This window comes from Terrapene carolina, unplaced genomic scaffold (assembly GCF_002925995.2).
Source record: "Terrapene carolina triunguis isolate 2854851 unplaced genomic scaffold, T_m_triunguis-2.0 Scaffold67, whole genome shotgun sequence".
Lineage (NCBI taxonomy): Eukaryota > Metazoa > Chordata > Testudines > Emydidae > Terrapene > Terrapene triunguis.
The window spans coordinates 41,456,076-41,473,477 of NW_020664418.1; the positions used below are offsets into that span (position 1 = coordinate 41,456,076).

The 17,402-nt window shown below is 39.2% G+C and overlaps 1 protein-coding gene across 1 annotated transcript in view; it reads left to right on the top strand.

Annotated features, from left to right (window-relative positions):
- MCTP2 (multiple C2 and transmembrane domain containing 2) overlaps positions 1 to 17,402 on the top strand; it is a 78,870-nt gene that overhangs the window by 12,869 nt on the left and 48,599 nt on the right. The window contains exons 6-9 of the mRNA XM_029910706.1: positions 44 to 174; positions 9,413 to 9,599; positions 10,829 to 10,922; positions 16,347 to 16,449. Of these exons, the coding sequence (XP_029766566.1) occupies positions 44 to 174; positions 9,413 to 9,599; positions 10,829 to 10,922; positions 16,347 to 16,449 (515 nt within the window). The remainder of the gene's footprint in view (positions 1 to 43; positions 175 to 9,412; positions 9,600 to 10,828; positions 10,923 to 16,346; positions 16,450 to 17,402) is intronic.

Genomic DNA, 17,402 nt, shown 5'->3' on the forward strand with positions numbered 1-17,402 from the left:
TGCCATTTAAGAAAAGTAAATATTATAACTGCATGTTTTCTAGACACTGTGTAAGAGTGCAAATCCTCAGTGGAGGGAACAGTTTGATTTTCACTACTTCTCTGACAGGAAGGATATGTTGGACATTGAGGTCTGGGGAGAGGATAACAAAAAGCATGAGGAGCTTTTGGGAATGTAAGTTTTTAAAGTGTGGATGATGATGTGATTGTATTTTTAAAATTAAATGTTAACAATGTAACCTGTTCTGTACTGTCCAGAGTAGCATTATACTTTGCTTTACATTATTCTGACAGCACCCAGATGCTGCTGTGAGGGGAGCAATATAAATACCTACATGTGTTGTGTTCTAACATAACATGCTGGTTACTTGAGCAGAGCTTGTGACTCACATAACTACACAATTTCATTCTGTTTCACAAATTCATTGTAGTCTGGCCTGTTGGGTAATCGAGTCTGGCCTGTGGCCAATACAGGATTTTTTCCCTACTGAATATTCTCTAAGATTTCCCGTTATGCTTTAAATTTCACAAGTGATGGGGCTTGCATCACCTTTGCTGATGAGATTTTTTCTTTTAAGAATTAGTATTTGAGCTTTTTATATTTTCATAATAGGGAAGTGTGTATCCTATCTCTTTGTCCTCTCCTTCCCCTCCCATCAAGTCCCATCCTGTTTGTATTAGACTAGAGGTCTCATTATCTTTTGTAACCCTTGTCATACATTCCTCCTCATTGTCTTCTCCTTTGTTTGACCTTGCTGTGTCACTACTCAGTCCCTCATCCTGAAATTGGATCTACACAGACAGACACTTGTAGCTGTGTGGAGCCCCCCATGCGTCTACCTGTGCATATCCAATTTCAGGATCAGTGTCTTAGCGGATAAGTTTAGGTGAGTGGCAGACATTGCTGATTTGGTCGACTTAATGTACCCTCTCTAAACACACACACATATTACATCATTTGAAAGCTTATTATGTCTACTTTAAGATGAGGTATGATGTGGAGGTATCAAGTGGTGTCATTACCATAGGAACAGGGATAAACAATGACACCATCAACATGTTAAAATGACCACTTTGAAATATTTGTATTCGTTTGTTAGTTTAATGACCACAAAGCATCACAACAATCATCTAAAGGTTAAAACAAAATCTAATAATAAATGTGTACAGGTATCATTGAAATGTAATAGCTCTGGTGACATGTCTAGTCAACATCATTATCGTCATATGCTTCATCACTATGATCTCTGTCAACTGTCAACAGTGTGTGGGTTACCACTATCTTCATTGCATTCTGTGCAAGGAAGATTGTTCTGAAAACAGACACAGTTCATTGTGCAGTGACTTCTTCTGGTACAGTCACAAATAAGGTCTTGTAGAAGCTCAAATGCCACTGGGCCCTTGAAGAATATGGAAAATACTTCATTATCCACATTTTTCCATCTCATTTACCCATGTGCAAAGACATCCAAATCTTTGTTTGTCAAGATGCTTTTTTGACATGCTCGTCAAAACTATCCTCGCATGGTGAGAGTTTGGCCAGTGACTTATCCTTTTTTGATGGTTAGATTGAGGCACAAGCAGTTTAGGTTTCCGTTTTTTTTCTTGCACTGGTCATTCAGCACTGCTACCAACTTAATTGCTACCAGAAATTGTAGCTTGCCTATCACTCTCTCATTTGGCAAGATCTCTGAAACGATAAGCTCTATTTGTTGCGGCATTTCCCAATACCAAATAGGAATGACACAAAGTCACAACCTTTTAATTCGTGGCCAGCAGGAAATATGTTGCAGAGTCAGGAATGAGTCTATCAAAAATTGTATGTACAGGTATGAAGTGACACTTATCAGTTGTGCTGATAACATGTGGATTGAAATAGACACCCTTATCTATGTGTTCCATTTCTCCAAAGTAGTGAACAGCAAGGACCAAAACATCTATATCAGTTGATCTAATTACTAAGGTTCCTTTGACCCCGCCCCCCCCAAGAACCCCAAGAGCCGTATTGGTGCATACAGCATGCAGAAGCATCCTTGTGTCCACCTCCTCTTGAGTACTGTACAAGTCTTGGGCTTCTATAACACCTCTGCTGGTGATGGACTTTGCTACTTCTTCATTGGAAAAGCCTCCACCAAGAAGGACGTTTGTGTAGAGTGTGCTTCTACACTCTCAGGTGCATTTTGAACCATCTCCTCACAGTGAAATTTGACAAGCGGCTGCTTGCTGGATGCCATGTTCAGAAACTTTTTCCATGGAGGCACAGAGCATCCACCAATCACCTGGCATTTCTTGCATCCAACCTTAGATCCTGACTGGCACTGTCTTTCTACAGTTTCACAGAGTTACTGTTGTCATATCTGTCAAAGACTTCAGTTACAGAAATAGCTTTGTTAAATCATTAAGGACCTGCCTCAAATACTCAGCCGCCAATTTATAGTACATGTGGAATTTATCTCCAGCCATCATTTGTATGACAGCCAGGATATCTCTGATGTACACTATGGTTTCTTTGTTGAATGCTATTAGCTTATGGATTCTTTCACATTGAACTTCCAGCTGATGTTCTCTCTGTTCTTCTCATTGTTCCATCGGCGTGGAAGATGGACATAGGCACAGGTCCTATTGGATGACTAAGAACAGTTGCCATTGAAACACCATCTCTGCATCTTGCTAAAGACAGGGCTCCATGGAAAACAGTTTCTGGACTGATAGCTGCTGTGATTGTCCCTCCCTTGCCAGACCTAAATTTGGTCTTCTTGGGCATGTCAGCAAATGTTTTGATGTCAGATTTCTTGACTGGGTTGAGGAAGCTACGTGTCCCATCAGAATCAAGTGCACCTCTCACAAGTCAGTGTATTACAAAATGTTGATATTTGCCTTTTTTGCCACATGCTAAATGGCTTCATCATTTCTGGGGGAGGGGGGGGGGGGAACTTGCCCATTTGAAACCAATAAAAAAATTGTAATACATTGACCTTTGGTAGCTTTGACCTATAAACACCACATTAAGGCATTGAAATTACCTTAAATGGTAGAAATTGTAGTCATAGTCCTGTTGCAGTGTTTCTGGAACTGTGCAAAAGATTTTCTCATTTTGGGTACCATTCTGTCACCTCACCTGCAGGCTTATGGCACTACCTGACAGCTCCACATCATACACACATAAAATAAGCTTTTAAATTATATCTGATGTGAGTGTGTGTAGAGAGGGTACATTAAACTCCAAAAATGTGGCCCTTTTTGGAGAGTTGCTGCACACTTCATTATTTGGGGCAAGGACCCTGGCTTTAATTGTTTTAAATTTAGCATGCTTTGAGGGCATTCATTGGATAATAACTAGTAGGAATAGTCTACTGCTTCATGCATTCAAATAATTTGCAACTTTTCACTAAATGCAATGATGCCCTCCGGCCATACAAATATTTGTGGTTTCCCAGAACAGGAAATGTTTTCTGCTGAATACTTTTGCTTATCACATGGACAAATGTTTGCAGAAGAATCTGTTTCTCTCTTTCTTTCAAGGAATACATGCTCATTACTTTTGATATTTTCTGTTCCTAGTTAGGCCACAAATGCTAGTACATTTCCTATCTGGCCTCAGTTCCCTTAATGCTGAAAGGATTCCTCTTGGTTTTCTTTTAGCATAGAGGGAAAAAAGACTTAAGTAATTTTTCAGCAGCTGGAGTTCACCATTTGTTGTGGCAAGAATTCATCAGTGAATTGGTTATTTTTGCAAAACAATAGCATTATAAAAGAGTTTGGCATTTAAAAAAAGGTGTCTGTGTGGTCTAGAAGGTTTTTTTAGGTTATTTTTTTTACTATTTACAGAAAAAAAATCTTGTGTCTTCCCAAGTGCAGGGAAATACTCTCCATAGCAACACAATGTACAGGAAATGTAGAGACAGCATTTACAATTAAGAGTCTAGAAAGGGTGTTCCAAATATAGGGGAACACTGTTTCTGGATGTATAATACAAGCCTTGTTCTCACAGTGTAGAAACACCTGACACTCAGTAAATATTTTTTTTTGTGAACAGTTCATGTGTAGCTCTAATCTGAAAAGCAGTTCTGCAAAACATAGCACTGTTGTTTTGTCTCAATGATTCACATGCCATTCTGTGTTCTTCCTGGCACTTGTATCATCACCCATAATAAAGAAAAGATTCTATGGAGACAATTGTACCCTGGGTTGTACCTGTGCAACCTCCCCTGTCTCCAAATTCTGTTCTCTCCACTGTGCAACCCAAATATTTTCAGTGAAACTGCACAGTTGTGAGCAAGGGCAGAATCTGGCTTTGCAATTGGAACTTAGTTAACAACTCTTTTGCTACTCAGCAAGCTAGAATAGAATCCCCTTTGCTCTCCCAGAGCCATATTGGCTGTGCTGTGCTTGTAGGAGCTAAAAAATTAAAGTAAAATGTGCTTTAACATGGAAGCAGCCAGATCTGACTAGACACATGTGGTGAAATCCTGAACCCACTGAATTCAATGCTAAAACGTCCATTGATTTCCACAGAGCCAGGATTTAACTCGGGGAGTGGTTCCTTTCACTTAAAGAAGTGTCATTTTTACATGGCCCCTCTTCTAGACGTAACTGGATTTTCAGGCAAACTGCTACTCTTGACTGCAGGTGCTGTGGCTCCATTGGAGTCAGTAAGATGGTAGCCTTACCATAACATCAAAGGGTAGGGCATAGCTGGGCTTCTAATTTTCTTCTCCTGTCTTTCCTGAGGAGTTCTTATCTTCCTTTCATGAGATACAAACATTGAGTATGGAGCCAGTACAGAGCTGTTCTGTGTCCTGAACTGTAGATATTGGAGCGTGTGCGATAAGTAGTATGCTATACCTTCCGTATAAAGGTCATGTTATTGTTAGGGCTTAGGACTTTTGTCCACTTCTGAGCTGGTCAACAAGCTATCAGAGCAATCTCTGATAGCAATCTCAGTCACTCTGTCAAGAAAATAGCCCTTTGGTAATTTCCCCCCCCCCCTTGCTATATGTAGTAAGATAATCTCAGGGTCTTGGTCAAATTACATGTTGGGTTATTAGATTCTGCCTGCCTAATTCCCCTTGCATTTCCAATCAGTATATAAAATGAGGAAGAAAACTGTATCTGAAGTGTTGTGTAGTTCAGCTGCCACAGCACAACACCGAGGTGGCTGATGTCAGTTCGGGTGAAATGATCCTTCTATTTAGTCTGCATAGAACTGTTAGTAACATTTGTTCAGTGTTTTTGTATCCATCAGGATAAAAGGCAAACTTTAAGCAGAAGACGATGTTGATGGGTTAATAAATGAAGATGTTAAAGTTTGCAGAATCTGTCTAGGCTGAATGGAATTGTTTATGTGAAATTCGAAGAGAATGTTTCCGCATTAAGGAATATGCTTTGAGAGAGAGACACTGTAAAATGTTGATTTTACACAAATTTAGTTCTAGAAATAGGTTTTAGGAAAATTGCTAGACTTAAGGAAAGATCATTATAAGCCATTAAATAAGAGAGTGAGTGTGACATCTTTATGAGGGATGCCTCTGGCAAGTACCAGTAGTATCTCTGCACCAAGAAACAATCCAATTATACAGCAATGCAGTAGGTACTGAGTAGTAAGGCTGTGAGAGCTGGACCAAACCCCTGGTTTTGAGCTCCACCAAGCTATAAGAAGAGTTCGGAGTCAAAATACCTAACTTTAGAGTGGGTGACACCAAAACCCTATATCCAAACACTCCTGGCCTTTGTGGAGTTTGAAATCGCTATCCAAATATTAAGACTCATCTTTTTAATCATATTTTCTTTTATTGACTATAATCTAGTCAAGTGCTGTTTGCCTGCAGTATAAAATATTAATATAAATTGTGGTGATCAGTAAGAGGTTAAGATCAATTGCAGTGAGTAAAATCTAACAGAGTAAAAACCAACAAACAACCCCTCTCCTAAAGATTAGCACTGAACTCAAATGATAAAACTGCAAAATTATTAGAAACAAAAAAGGGGCAAGGAACTGAATGATGCCTAAGTATGCAGACTGCAAATGGGCCAACAGGGCAATCTTTAATACACATTAAAATATATTACAACTAGAAAACCTTCATGAGTGACCCGGAGGTGGGAAAAAGAGTCTAGAAAAATGGGATATATGTATATAATGTGCCATGTTGGGTGTGTGTTTGTTTGGCCACCTTGGCCAACATACTAGGGATTGAACCAGTGACCTCCAGAGCTAAACACGTGAATTTCTACAGCTGGAATTGAAGCTGGAGTCCGTAACAAACTCTGATTCTGTGTGGGTAGGGAACAGAGGGGGGGATGCATAACACATGCTGACCAGTAGGTTACATCTGTATCTCTACCTAACATGTACAGGTGTACTAATATGGGGGGAAAGGATTAGACAGTAGGTTTTAGAGAGGTGATTAGAGCCAAGTACTGAACTAAGAACTGTGGAAATGTAAATCTGGGGGAAGGAGGCAAGTAGAAAACTGAGATTGCCACTACACAGAAATGTTATATTAGGAATTTAGCTCAAGGGGGTATTTTGGTCTCCTAAAAGCATAAATAAATGTGTAGGTTTAGTCATTTACTCTCCATTTGAGCTGACTTTGAACAAGTGATTGAATTACTTAGTATTAAATAAATAAATAAAGATATCCTATCTCCTAGACCTTGAAAGGTCATCAAGTCCAGTCCCCTGCCTTCACTAGCAGGACCATGTACTGATTTTGCCCCAGCTCCCTAAGTGGCCCCCTCAAGGATTGAACTCATAACCCTGGGTTTAGCAGGCCAGTGCTCAAACCACTGAGCTATCCCTCCCCCTTCATGTGGTGCTTCGTCGTAGGCTTGTAAACTGCTGCCCATCATGGTAGTATCTGAACTGCCACATAAAATCAATAGTAATAGTAAAGTTCCACTCACGTGTGTAACAGTAAGAGAGGAAAAAAGTGGTTTCCAGAGTGTATAGGAAGTGCTGTGAAAATAACTGGACCATAGTAGCAGTAGTCGAGAGCTGATTGCTGGTGTAGAAATTACTACATTCATCTGTTAAACTCAATTCTTGATTAATTTTTCACGACAATTTGTGCAATCTTATCAATTAAATTAAATGACGCAAATGAGTCAGATTAAGTGTACTAATTCTCTGAGAGTTTTGCCTTTTGCCAGTGCAGATGTAGAGCCTGTTTGCAATTTTCTAAGGAAAAACTGTACCACATATAGACAAGGCATACCAGCAACTTGAGTGAACACAGATGTTTTGAGTCAGTTACTTTCCATGGAAATCAAAAACGAGTTGAGGAAACAATGCTTACACTCCTTCTCCTGCTGGTTTCCCCTCAACATCTGCATCCCTCCCCACACCCTTACACTCAATCTTCTCTTTGACCTTTTGTTGATATTAATTTTTTGAATGGGTGAAAACAGTCAGCCTTAACCAAAACAAACTGGAGTTAAATATAACTCTACTTTTATGACATAGATTTCTGATGAAATTATGTCTGTGTAGGAGGTACTCCTTTCTCTCACATAATTGCCTTCTTCCCTTCCCCCCTCCCCCACCTATTCTTATTATACATAACACCTAAAGTTGTGATCACTAAAAGAGATTGGAGAAAAAGCAATATTTTCTGAGTTTTCCTCAGTTTTGCTTCGTGTATTTTGCAACATTCTACATACAGTTACCAGTATTGAATGAAAGCTGAAGCTGAACTTATTTAGGAGAGTTAGGTTGATAGACTGTGAGAATCAACCAGAAAACATGGCAAAGGTGATATTGATCTCCTGGATTAAAGTGATAAGAGTTTGAGGAAAATGTCTTTGAATTTCTCTTCCCCCACTTCCTCGCCTTCCAGGACTGAAGGTGTAGCAAGGAGCATTAAATGCAATCTCTCGCACTGGGAAAATGGGTTGAAATTGGTCTTTGTGTATTACATGGAACTTTGGTGCTCTTTTCTTGGTTACCTTGTTTCCTCTTCCATGGCACTTGGGTGCAATCAATAAGAATAAACTTACAACTAGTTGTGTGTTTAACGCTGTGCACTACATCGAGTTCACAGAGAGTGAGAGGCATGTCCATTGATTCCAGTAGTTAGAATCTTATACAAATAAACACTTCCTAATGCAGAGCAAGTGAGCGGCTTACACACCAGTGACTTTTACTTCTTAGGTTAGATTTTTTGTGTGTGTTAATTTAAATGTTTTTTGAGAGGTTTTTCCAAACATTTACAGAAAATAGGCTCTTAAAAAGCAGAAAGCATGCAATTTATAGCAGATGGATACAGACCGCTCCAGCTCTACAACTGGAATGGGATCAATCAGGAGCAGTGCATGCACCATTTACCCAGAAGAAACCCACCTAGGGGACCCCTGTGGAATTTTTGCCTATTAAGACAACACCTTAACAAGTTTTGTTTAAATAAAAACTTGTCGGCAAGCATTAAGTGGAGTGAGAACTCTCTCTATCATCCATCTCACATCCGCTGGAGAAATGTGACTCCCCGTATACCATGGAAATAAAGCTTCTCCTTCCTTGCTTTTTTTTTTTTTTTTTTTTTAAACTGCAAACTTTTGTTCAGCTTATTTTTAAATGCCAAAACCAATAGACCTTCCTGAAAGTTCCACTCCATTTACTGGACTTCCACATAGAAGGCAGTTAGCTGCGCTAGGTGTATAGACTTTGTCACATTTGACCATTTGCTTTCAGGCTCTCCAGCAAACTCTCTCTTCTTACCCCAACCTGGTCTCTTGTTTTGTTGTCTCTCATTAATGTGTGCTTTTTTTTTTTTTTCTTCAAAAAGTGTCAGAGACTATAACAATGTGCATTATGAGCTGGCAGGTTACCTGCAAGCCACACTGCCCCTCTGGGAAATATAACAATACACTGAAAGCCTAGATCTAGTAAGGTTTGTAAAGGAGATCAGGGCATACAGTACAATGTAGCATAAAATGAAGTCTATGCCTTAAATGAAACTGGTATTTTAGACACAACATTTTGACTTTGTATTTCCACTCAAATTATAATAATTTTACCTTTTTAGAAATCAGAAGACATTGGGGTTTTGTGGGGAAGGAGAGCAGAGTTGGATTTAAAACCTCACCACTACAGAGGCTGCAGTCCTAACATTCAATCCCTGTGCTAGTGCAAGGAAACCAGAAATGAAACTGACAAGAAACAAAGTGAAACTAACTAGCTTTTTTCTCATTCCGTTTCCACCCCCCCCCCCCCCCCCCCCATTTCCCCCAGGTTGACCAAACAGCCCAAATGGTGAAAAGTAAATTAGATTTCTAAACTTAGTTCATTTGCATCTTTTGATCCTCATTGATGGGTAAAAAAAAAAGGCTTATTTTTTAAAAATGTATATGTTGGATTTTATTTGTCCTATTAAAGTAATCCTCTTTATTATTAATCCATGACAATGTTATTCTAGGTGTAAAGTGGATATTACTGCGCTACCTAGCAAGCAGACCAATGTTTTAGAACTGCCAGTGGAGAAGCATCTGGGGTCTCTGCTAATGCTAATTGCTGTTACCCCCTGTTCAGGAGTTTCTATCTCTGATCTGTGTGTCTGCCCCTTGGGAGACCCCAGTGAAAGGAAACAGATTTCCCAGCGCTATGTGAGTTTTTGTTTTGTTTCTACTTTATTAAAAAAATACTGAAAATTGCATCAAAAGAAGATCTGTCCCAGTCGTAATAACACAGCTTCTAATGGAAAAAGGTATCACACACCATAATTATGTTTAGTGTGACAAGTGAATAGACAGAGCAGTTAGCCTCTAGCAATTTTGCTTTTTGCATGTGGCAGTTTTTAAACTAACAGTTCCCTTTTGAAAACTTGAATTACATTAAGACATTATCTTAGGAAATGAGAGACCATGAATGTTAAAAAATCATGATGAGAGAGAGAGAGAGAGTATTATTTAGAATTCTTTTCTCATTGTGGGAATGTGCTCTGATCTGTTCACTTTGTGAAGATAAAGCCTGATGATAATATTTAGTACTTTCTGTACTAAACCAGAGATCTTAATGTGCTACACAGGATAGATAAACATTATCACCCCCATTTTATAGACAGGGAAACTGAGGCATGGAGGGTTTAAGTGATTAGAGTCAATGGTAGAGCTGTGAATGGTGCCCAGATCCTTGACTCTGACTTCAGTACTCTAGCCATAGGCTCATGGTGCCTCTCTAAATATATCTTATACTTAGTTTTGGAATAATGCTATTTTAGTATTCAGATATGTGCTTGTTTCCTTTGAATCTCCTTGCCTAAATTAATCATTCAACTCCTGTACACTGAAGATTACATATGAATAAAAATAAATGATAAACAGTCAGTTTACATTCTGGCATGAACAGTGTAAGTGTGTTGCAATGGGATGAGGGTTGGTAGAGTTGTGTGAGTGAGTATCTGATAGTGAAACATTGAGCAGTGGGGACAGGGACCAAAATTAAGGGCTAGTCTACACTGAAGCTGTAAGTCGACCTAAATGACACTACTTCAGTTATGTAAATTATGTAACTGAAGTTGACGTAACTTGGATCGATTTACAGCGGTGTTCCCGCCTCTGTGTCGATGGGAGACACTCTCCCGTCTACTTACCTTATGCTTCTCGGGGAGCTGGAGTACAGAATTCGATGAGCTAGCACTCTGCCATTGACTTAGCAGGTCTTCCCTAGACCCACTAAATCAACACCGCTGCATCGATCGAAGCTGTGCTGATTTAGCCATAAGTATAGACATGCCTTATGGTTTTCTAGTAGTTTTATGGTTTTCTAGTAGTCCTTCAAAATCTGTCTCACTGAATTATTATATTTAAAAAGTCTCTTCGCTATTTTTTTCCAGTGTATAAAGAACTCCCTTCAGGACATGAAGGACATAGGCTTCTTACAGGTCAAAGTTTTAAAGGCAGTCGACCTGTTGGCAGCAGATTTTTCAGGTATTAAGTGTCTTCCTTCTTTTTATTTTGGGTCTTTTCTGATGTGTTTTGATGCCATGTTACATGTTTTTGAGGTGTAGTGCATGTTAGTGAATCCATCACTCAGAAGGCAGTGCCATGAGTCTAGCAAAGCAAAGTAAAACTTGTGTATCACCCACTTGTTAAAGCTTTAAAGATAAAATATATGCCTGGGAACTGGGGTCCCACAAGCCCTATGCATCACTTAAGTCCCCAATGTAGGGCTTATGTGGTACTTAAGTGGTAAACAGATTTTGTGGGCCCACTGCACTGGGGACAGCTTTTCCCTTCATATTTATGAGTGGCATGTCCAGTAATTTTTGTCTTTTTCCTAATAACTTAAATAAATTAGGGTTCTTGTGAGTTGAACTGTGGGATGTTTGTGTGCAGTACTGGCCCTGGTACCTGTTTCTAATGCTGGAACTGTAACTATTATCCTGAAAAACCTTACCCACGAAGATAAGGGTTTGCTGGATCGAATTCCTAGTCCTGTGCTCAGGCCACCAGAGCACACCATCTCATTAAGTGCAGTTTAGACTTGCTGTCAACCATAGATGGAAAACTACCTGAGATTTCTGTCTGAAGCAGAGGCACTCAAGTGGCCAAATTGTTGTGGCATCAAGGTCTTCCTAGGTCACATCTGAATATCTAGGAAAATTACTTTTCCATCGTCACATGGTATGTCTCTTTGTAGCCTGTGAGCAGTTTACATCTAACCATTCCGCGTCCCCAAGTTCTAGAGAACATGATACGAGATGTCATTACTTTTCTCTTGCAGTTCTCTGTCCCACCACTTCACCGTCCAGCCCCTACGTTCATGGCTCTAATATAGACTAGTTTCAGCACAAGTGAAGTGATCCACTATTATTGCTGTAAATTGTGATTTGTGCCAGTGATCTTTAATTCAGAAGCACAACCCCTTTAGGAGCTGTGTTAAATGCTCTGGGTTAAACACTGCACTCCATTTTCTGCTGATAGGCGGGGTGTAACCATATTCCACACGTGGCACAAGAAATGTGATCAGCCCCAGTGGACAGAGGTCCAAGGTGTATTCATCCCCAGCTGCAGAGAGCCAGGCTTGACCCTGATGGCTGTAGAACAGACGTAATCACAAACATTAACTCACTGGATATGTTCTTGGCTATTACAAGGCAAGAACTGCATATGTTAGTTGCAATATGAATGACACTTGTCAGGTAGTGCTAACAGGCAATTATTCTCTGAGGGTGTAGCCCCATTCATTTCCCTTTGCTGACGGACTAGTTGACTCCATGGTAGTAGAGGATCACTGTAATCTAGGAATCACAAAAAACACCCAGAGACTTAAGTATCAGTATACTGGACTGGAGAGAGAGGCCTGTCAGCAGTTAAAATATATATTTTAGACCATGTTGTTTATTTTTAACATCCGATTTACTGCAGGCTGTACCCTTTGCTGAGATACATGTTCATTTATGAGTTGTGACCCATGTTATCGGGAGAACCCTTCTTCATCACTGTTGGGACAACTGAACATTTTGCTAACCAATGGAGGGCTAGATTGGGGCAAATGGAAAATAGCTCTGTTCTGGGGTGAAAATTTGCCCCCTCATTACATGGATTTAATTAGGAGGATTTAGAATGCCGGGGCACTATTTTGCTCTTGCTTCTTTCAATATGAATCTGGAAAATAAGTCTTGGAAAAGTATCTACAAAGTGACCATGATTCAACTGCTGTTTGCTGGAGGTGCCATGTCTCAGCAACTTCTTGTGAGCTCATGAACTAAATAATAGAATTATAGAAATCCTCAAATTCTTTAATGTTCCACATTTACCTAGTATCCTGTTAAGCACTTGTTTAGGCTGCCTGAACATATGGGCCAATGCTCCCTTTTTAAGTGGAGGTTTATCAATGCCGGAAAATTGTGAACAGTGGTTCCTATTGCAGCTAAATAGTGAATCTGATCCAAAATATACTTAATATCGTAGTTTCTCTCTTAATAGGAAAAATAACGTCTCCCCTCTTTTGAGGAGATCAGATGTGTTGGGCATTGTGTTATTTTTGCACGGCACTTCTTAGAAGCTGATACCACTGAGTGGTAACTGATGAAATAATGGCAAATGTTGACATTTAACAACAACAAAAAAATCCGTGGTAGACATGAGATCTGCTACATCCAGTGTCTTTAATGGTGCATTCTTCAGATACAGGTCTGATTGTAATGAAAATATACTTCATCTTCTGGTTCTTTTTGACTCATCAGAGAGGCAGAGAGCTAAAGAGAAAGCACTGTCAACCCAACCTGGGGCCCTTATTCAGGCCAATCTCTGATTGTAACATCAGCAGCATTTCTCCAAAGTAAGGACTATAAAAGACACTAGCCCACATTTTCAAAAGTTCAGCCAATAAATAGTGTTACTTATAAGTGTAGCCCCCCTGCCCTTTCTCTCCCTCCCGCCGGGAACAGGTAAGGAACTTTTTTTATATACTAGCAATGCACTGAAGAACCGAAAGGATTAATGTGCAGATCTTCATTAAAAAAATATTAAAAAGTCCATGCGCAATAATGACCAGGATAGAGCTATGTGGGTCAGAAGCTTTGCCTTTGATCTTGAGTTTTCTCAGCTGGCCTTTCACCTGACTAATAAAGGGCTGCTACAGTATGTAAGCCTTTATTGGTTTCTTAGTTACTTTAGTTGCTCTTCATTAGTAAACTTAATAAGGCTAAATGTACTGTAGTAAAAAAAAAAAAGCCTTTATAACCTATGGGACTAATTCTACCTACAAACACACAGCATATTACAGGGAGTTTTGTCCACGGACAGATTTGGATCTTGGCTGTGTTCATCCTTTGTGTAACTCCACTGAGGGCCAATGGAGTTATAGAAGCAATGGATTTGGCCCCATTTCCCTAAATGCTTAAACAGGAGTGTATGCATTTGTGGGATAATGAACACTGAAATCGATGCTGGGGATCTTGATTTTGCAATTGAAAGACTTTTCATAAAGGGTCTGAAACACACATTCCTTGTGCACAGCACAGAATGAAATCCTGTTTAAGTGCAAGGTTACTTAGTCTGTCATTATATTCAAAATAACCGAGGCTTTGAGCCTGAGCCTGATTCATGAGGCAAATGACAAATTGTTTTGCAATGGCAGTGCTGAAAATATCCTAGTATTATGTGGTAATAGACCCGCCAAATTGCAAAAGGATGCAGCCATTTTAGGTAAAAATAGCATAAATTTCTGATCATGAAATGAGAGACATAAAGATTAATTATCTGTTCTGAGCCATTCATAAATGATTAGTGCAGCAATTATGTGCTTCCATAGTAGAACCCTCCCAAAGCAGTGCTGTATTTCCTCCACTGCCTGGGAGACTGTTCAGATTTATGATTTTTGATAAAAAGTAACTTAAGGTCCAGCTAAAAATCTGATAGAGACAATCAAGGAGACAATAAAAAATACAAAGACTTCAAAGGGTTAATAGAAGAGCAGTCTGAGCATGTGTCATATTTTCTCAGTAGCGCAATGATGATTCAATGACGGGAATACGTCTGCAGACCAATTATCCAGTTCTAAGTGCAATGCCATTTTATACCTTGTTACTTACTACAGTAATGAAGATCAGATTTCAGTATGGTTGGTATTTCTGTTATAGGTTGCTGCATGTTGGTACTGTACAGTTTACCAAATTTGAGTTTTTAACCTACAGTAATAATGAAAATCAGGACATTACATTATTGCATGCAATTCTGGCTTTTAAAGAGCTTTCTGAAAACTCACAGGTACTATTTGACTCAGGTTTAGACCAGTTACCATGTCCCATATTGAAAATGTAGATCTAAATATGTCTAGGGACTACAGAAGGAACCTCGTCAACCCCAACTAGTTCAAACTTGAGCCTCCCCTTTTTATATATATATATATTCCTAGATAATAGTTTTGTCAATGTGAAATGACTTTTTCTGCTTCATTGGATGTTTTTGTGTGCACATGAGCATTCTGTTCAAAGACGGCATTTGCTCACTGACCAAAAAATGGTATTCAGAACACAAAATTATAGAGTAGGATTGTCTTTTGGCATATACCATTTTGCATTTCAAACAGTTTCTCTACATCATTAAGTACATTTGCCACTTGTACCTGGTTCCAGCGTATAGCTGGGTAGGAGATGAATAGACTCCACTAAAATGTGAGATTATTAAAACTTTCCAAAAGTGACTGGTAAATATTCACTGTTTAGATACCGGAAAACATTTCTACTTAGGCTGTGAACTCCTCAGGACAGAGACCGGGTCTCCTTATTTGTTTGTAAAGTGCCTAGCACAGTTTGGGTACTATATTAATAACAGCAATTTAAAAAATCAACAGAAGTCTGCTTAAATGTCTGTTTTCTTTTATATAAATGTCTCCATGGCTGAGATACATACTAACCTAAATAAAAGTAAGACTAGAGTGCCTGTAGTTGAGCTAAATGTAAATATGAATACCTAAGATAATGTACTTAAATCAGATATATATCATAGGAACTCTGTTTATAGTGAAGTTTGTCTGAAAGCGCCAGATTGTTTTAAGGTTCCATGCTGTGCCAAATGCAGGTATTGCAATCCTCTGCTTATTGAGAAAAGTCACTAGGAAATATACCTTCCCCATAAAACGCTTCCACTCTGACACCCTCTTTTGACAGGATGTTTCCTTTAATAAGTTTCTCACTCTATGCCCTGATTCAGCAATTGGGTCCATTAGTCTGACCTGACTCTCACTGAAGTCACTGGGTGTCTGTATGGATTCAGAGATCTACTCGTGCAAATCTCATTGCAGGATTGGTGCTGAAGTGGGCACAATACTTTGCTTATTTTATGAGGCTGCATGTACTTAAATGATTATATAATCAACTGACACAAGCACAAGCTCTCAGCAGATGATAAAGCAAATTGAACTAACTGAAGCCCTGACATTTCCATAACCCAGGCTAAAAGTCTTCATGGTTCATAACCCTTGATCATCCGTGGAGGAGAATATAAAAACGGACACTTGTTCAGAATGGCACTACCTCTCTTATTGCATGTCATTTTTCTTGATAGTCAACATTGGCTGATCTTCCTAGTTACCAAAGATGTAAAGATTATTCTTGATAAGCTTTCATTTCTCTGTTACTAGAACAAATTGCCTACATGGATTAGAATAGAAAGTGCTTTGATAAAGTTTCAGAGAGGAAAACAGTGAATACATATTGGTTGTGTTGTTAATTTAGTAATTCAGAGAGAGGAAGGCAATTTCCAGTCACCTTAGTGCAGTTTATTCTTATTTGACCTACCGATCTCCTCCTCCCAACCCTGCTGCAAAAAGAGTGAACTAACTACTATCACATTATCTAACCCTTCTTTGTTTTATTTTATTTTTTTCACCTGTTCTTTCCACAGGTAAAAGCGACCCATTCTGTGTGTTAGAGTTGGGCAACGACAGACTTCAGACCCACACAATTTACAAAAACCTCAACCCAGAGTGGAACAAAGTTTTCACCTTGTAAGTGAATCGCATTTGAAAACATGCCGTAAATGCGAAACAGTGAGCAGCCCCAATATAACAGATATTTATTTTAGGAAACATGAGGTAAAGTTTGGGATATGTCACTTTCTCCATAGGAAGAAGAGGTTGACTGAGTTGTATTTGATACTTCTCCATTAAAGCATTTTGCCTTTTTCAATCCTGGCATGGAGTTTATTAATAGAAGTCATAACAAGAAGAAACCGGGATATTTATAGGAAGATTCATGACTATATATAATAGACTCCAAGAAGTTATATAGCAGACCTGAAAATGGAAACCTAGATAGTCACTCTTAGGTTTTCCATAATTTAAAATAAAACTTGTGTTTTGTTTGGATAAGGGAGAAGTTTTGTTTGTGGATAAGGGAGAAGCTGTGGATGTGGTATACCTAGACTTTAGTAAGGCATTTGATACGGTCTCGCATGATATTCTTATCGACAAACTAGGCAAATACAATTTAGATGGGGCTACTATACGGTGGGTGCATAACTGGCTGGATAACCGTACTCAGAGAGTTGTTATTAATGGTTCCCAATCCTGCTGGAAAGGCATAACGAGTGGGGTTCCGCAGGGGTCTGTTTTGGGACCGGCTCTGTTCAATATCTTCATTAACGACTTAGATTTTGGTATAGAAAGTACGATTATTAAGTTTGCAGATGATACCAAACTGGGAGGGATTGCAACTGCTTTGGAGGACAGGGTCATAATTCAAAATGATCTGGACAAATTGGAGAAATGGTCTGAGTTAAACAGGATGAAGTTTAACAAAGACAAATGCAAAGTGCTCCACTTAGGAAGAAAAAATCAGTTTCACACATACAGAATGGGAAGAGACTGTCTAGGAAGGAGTACGGCTGAAAGGGATCTAGGGGTTATAGTGGACCACAAGCTAAATATGAGTCAACAGTGTGATGCTGTTGCAAAAAAAG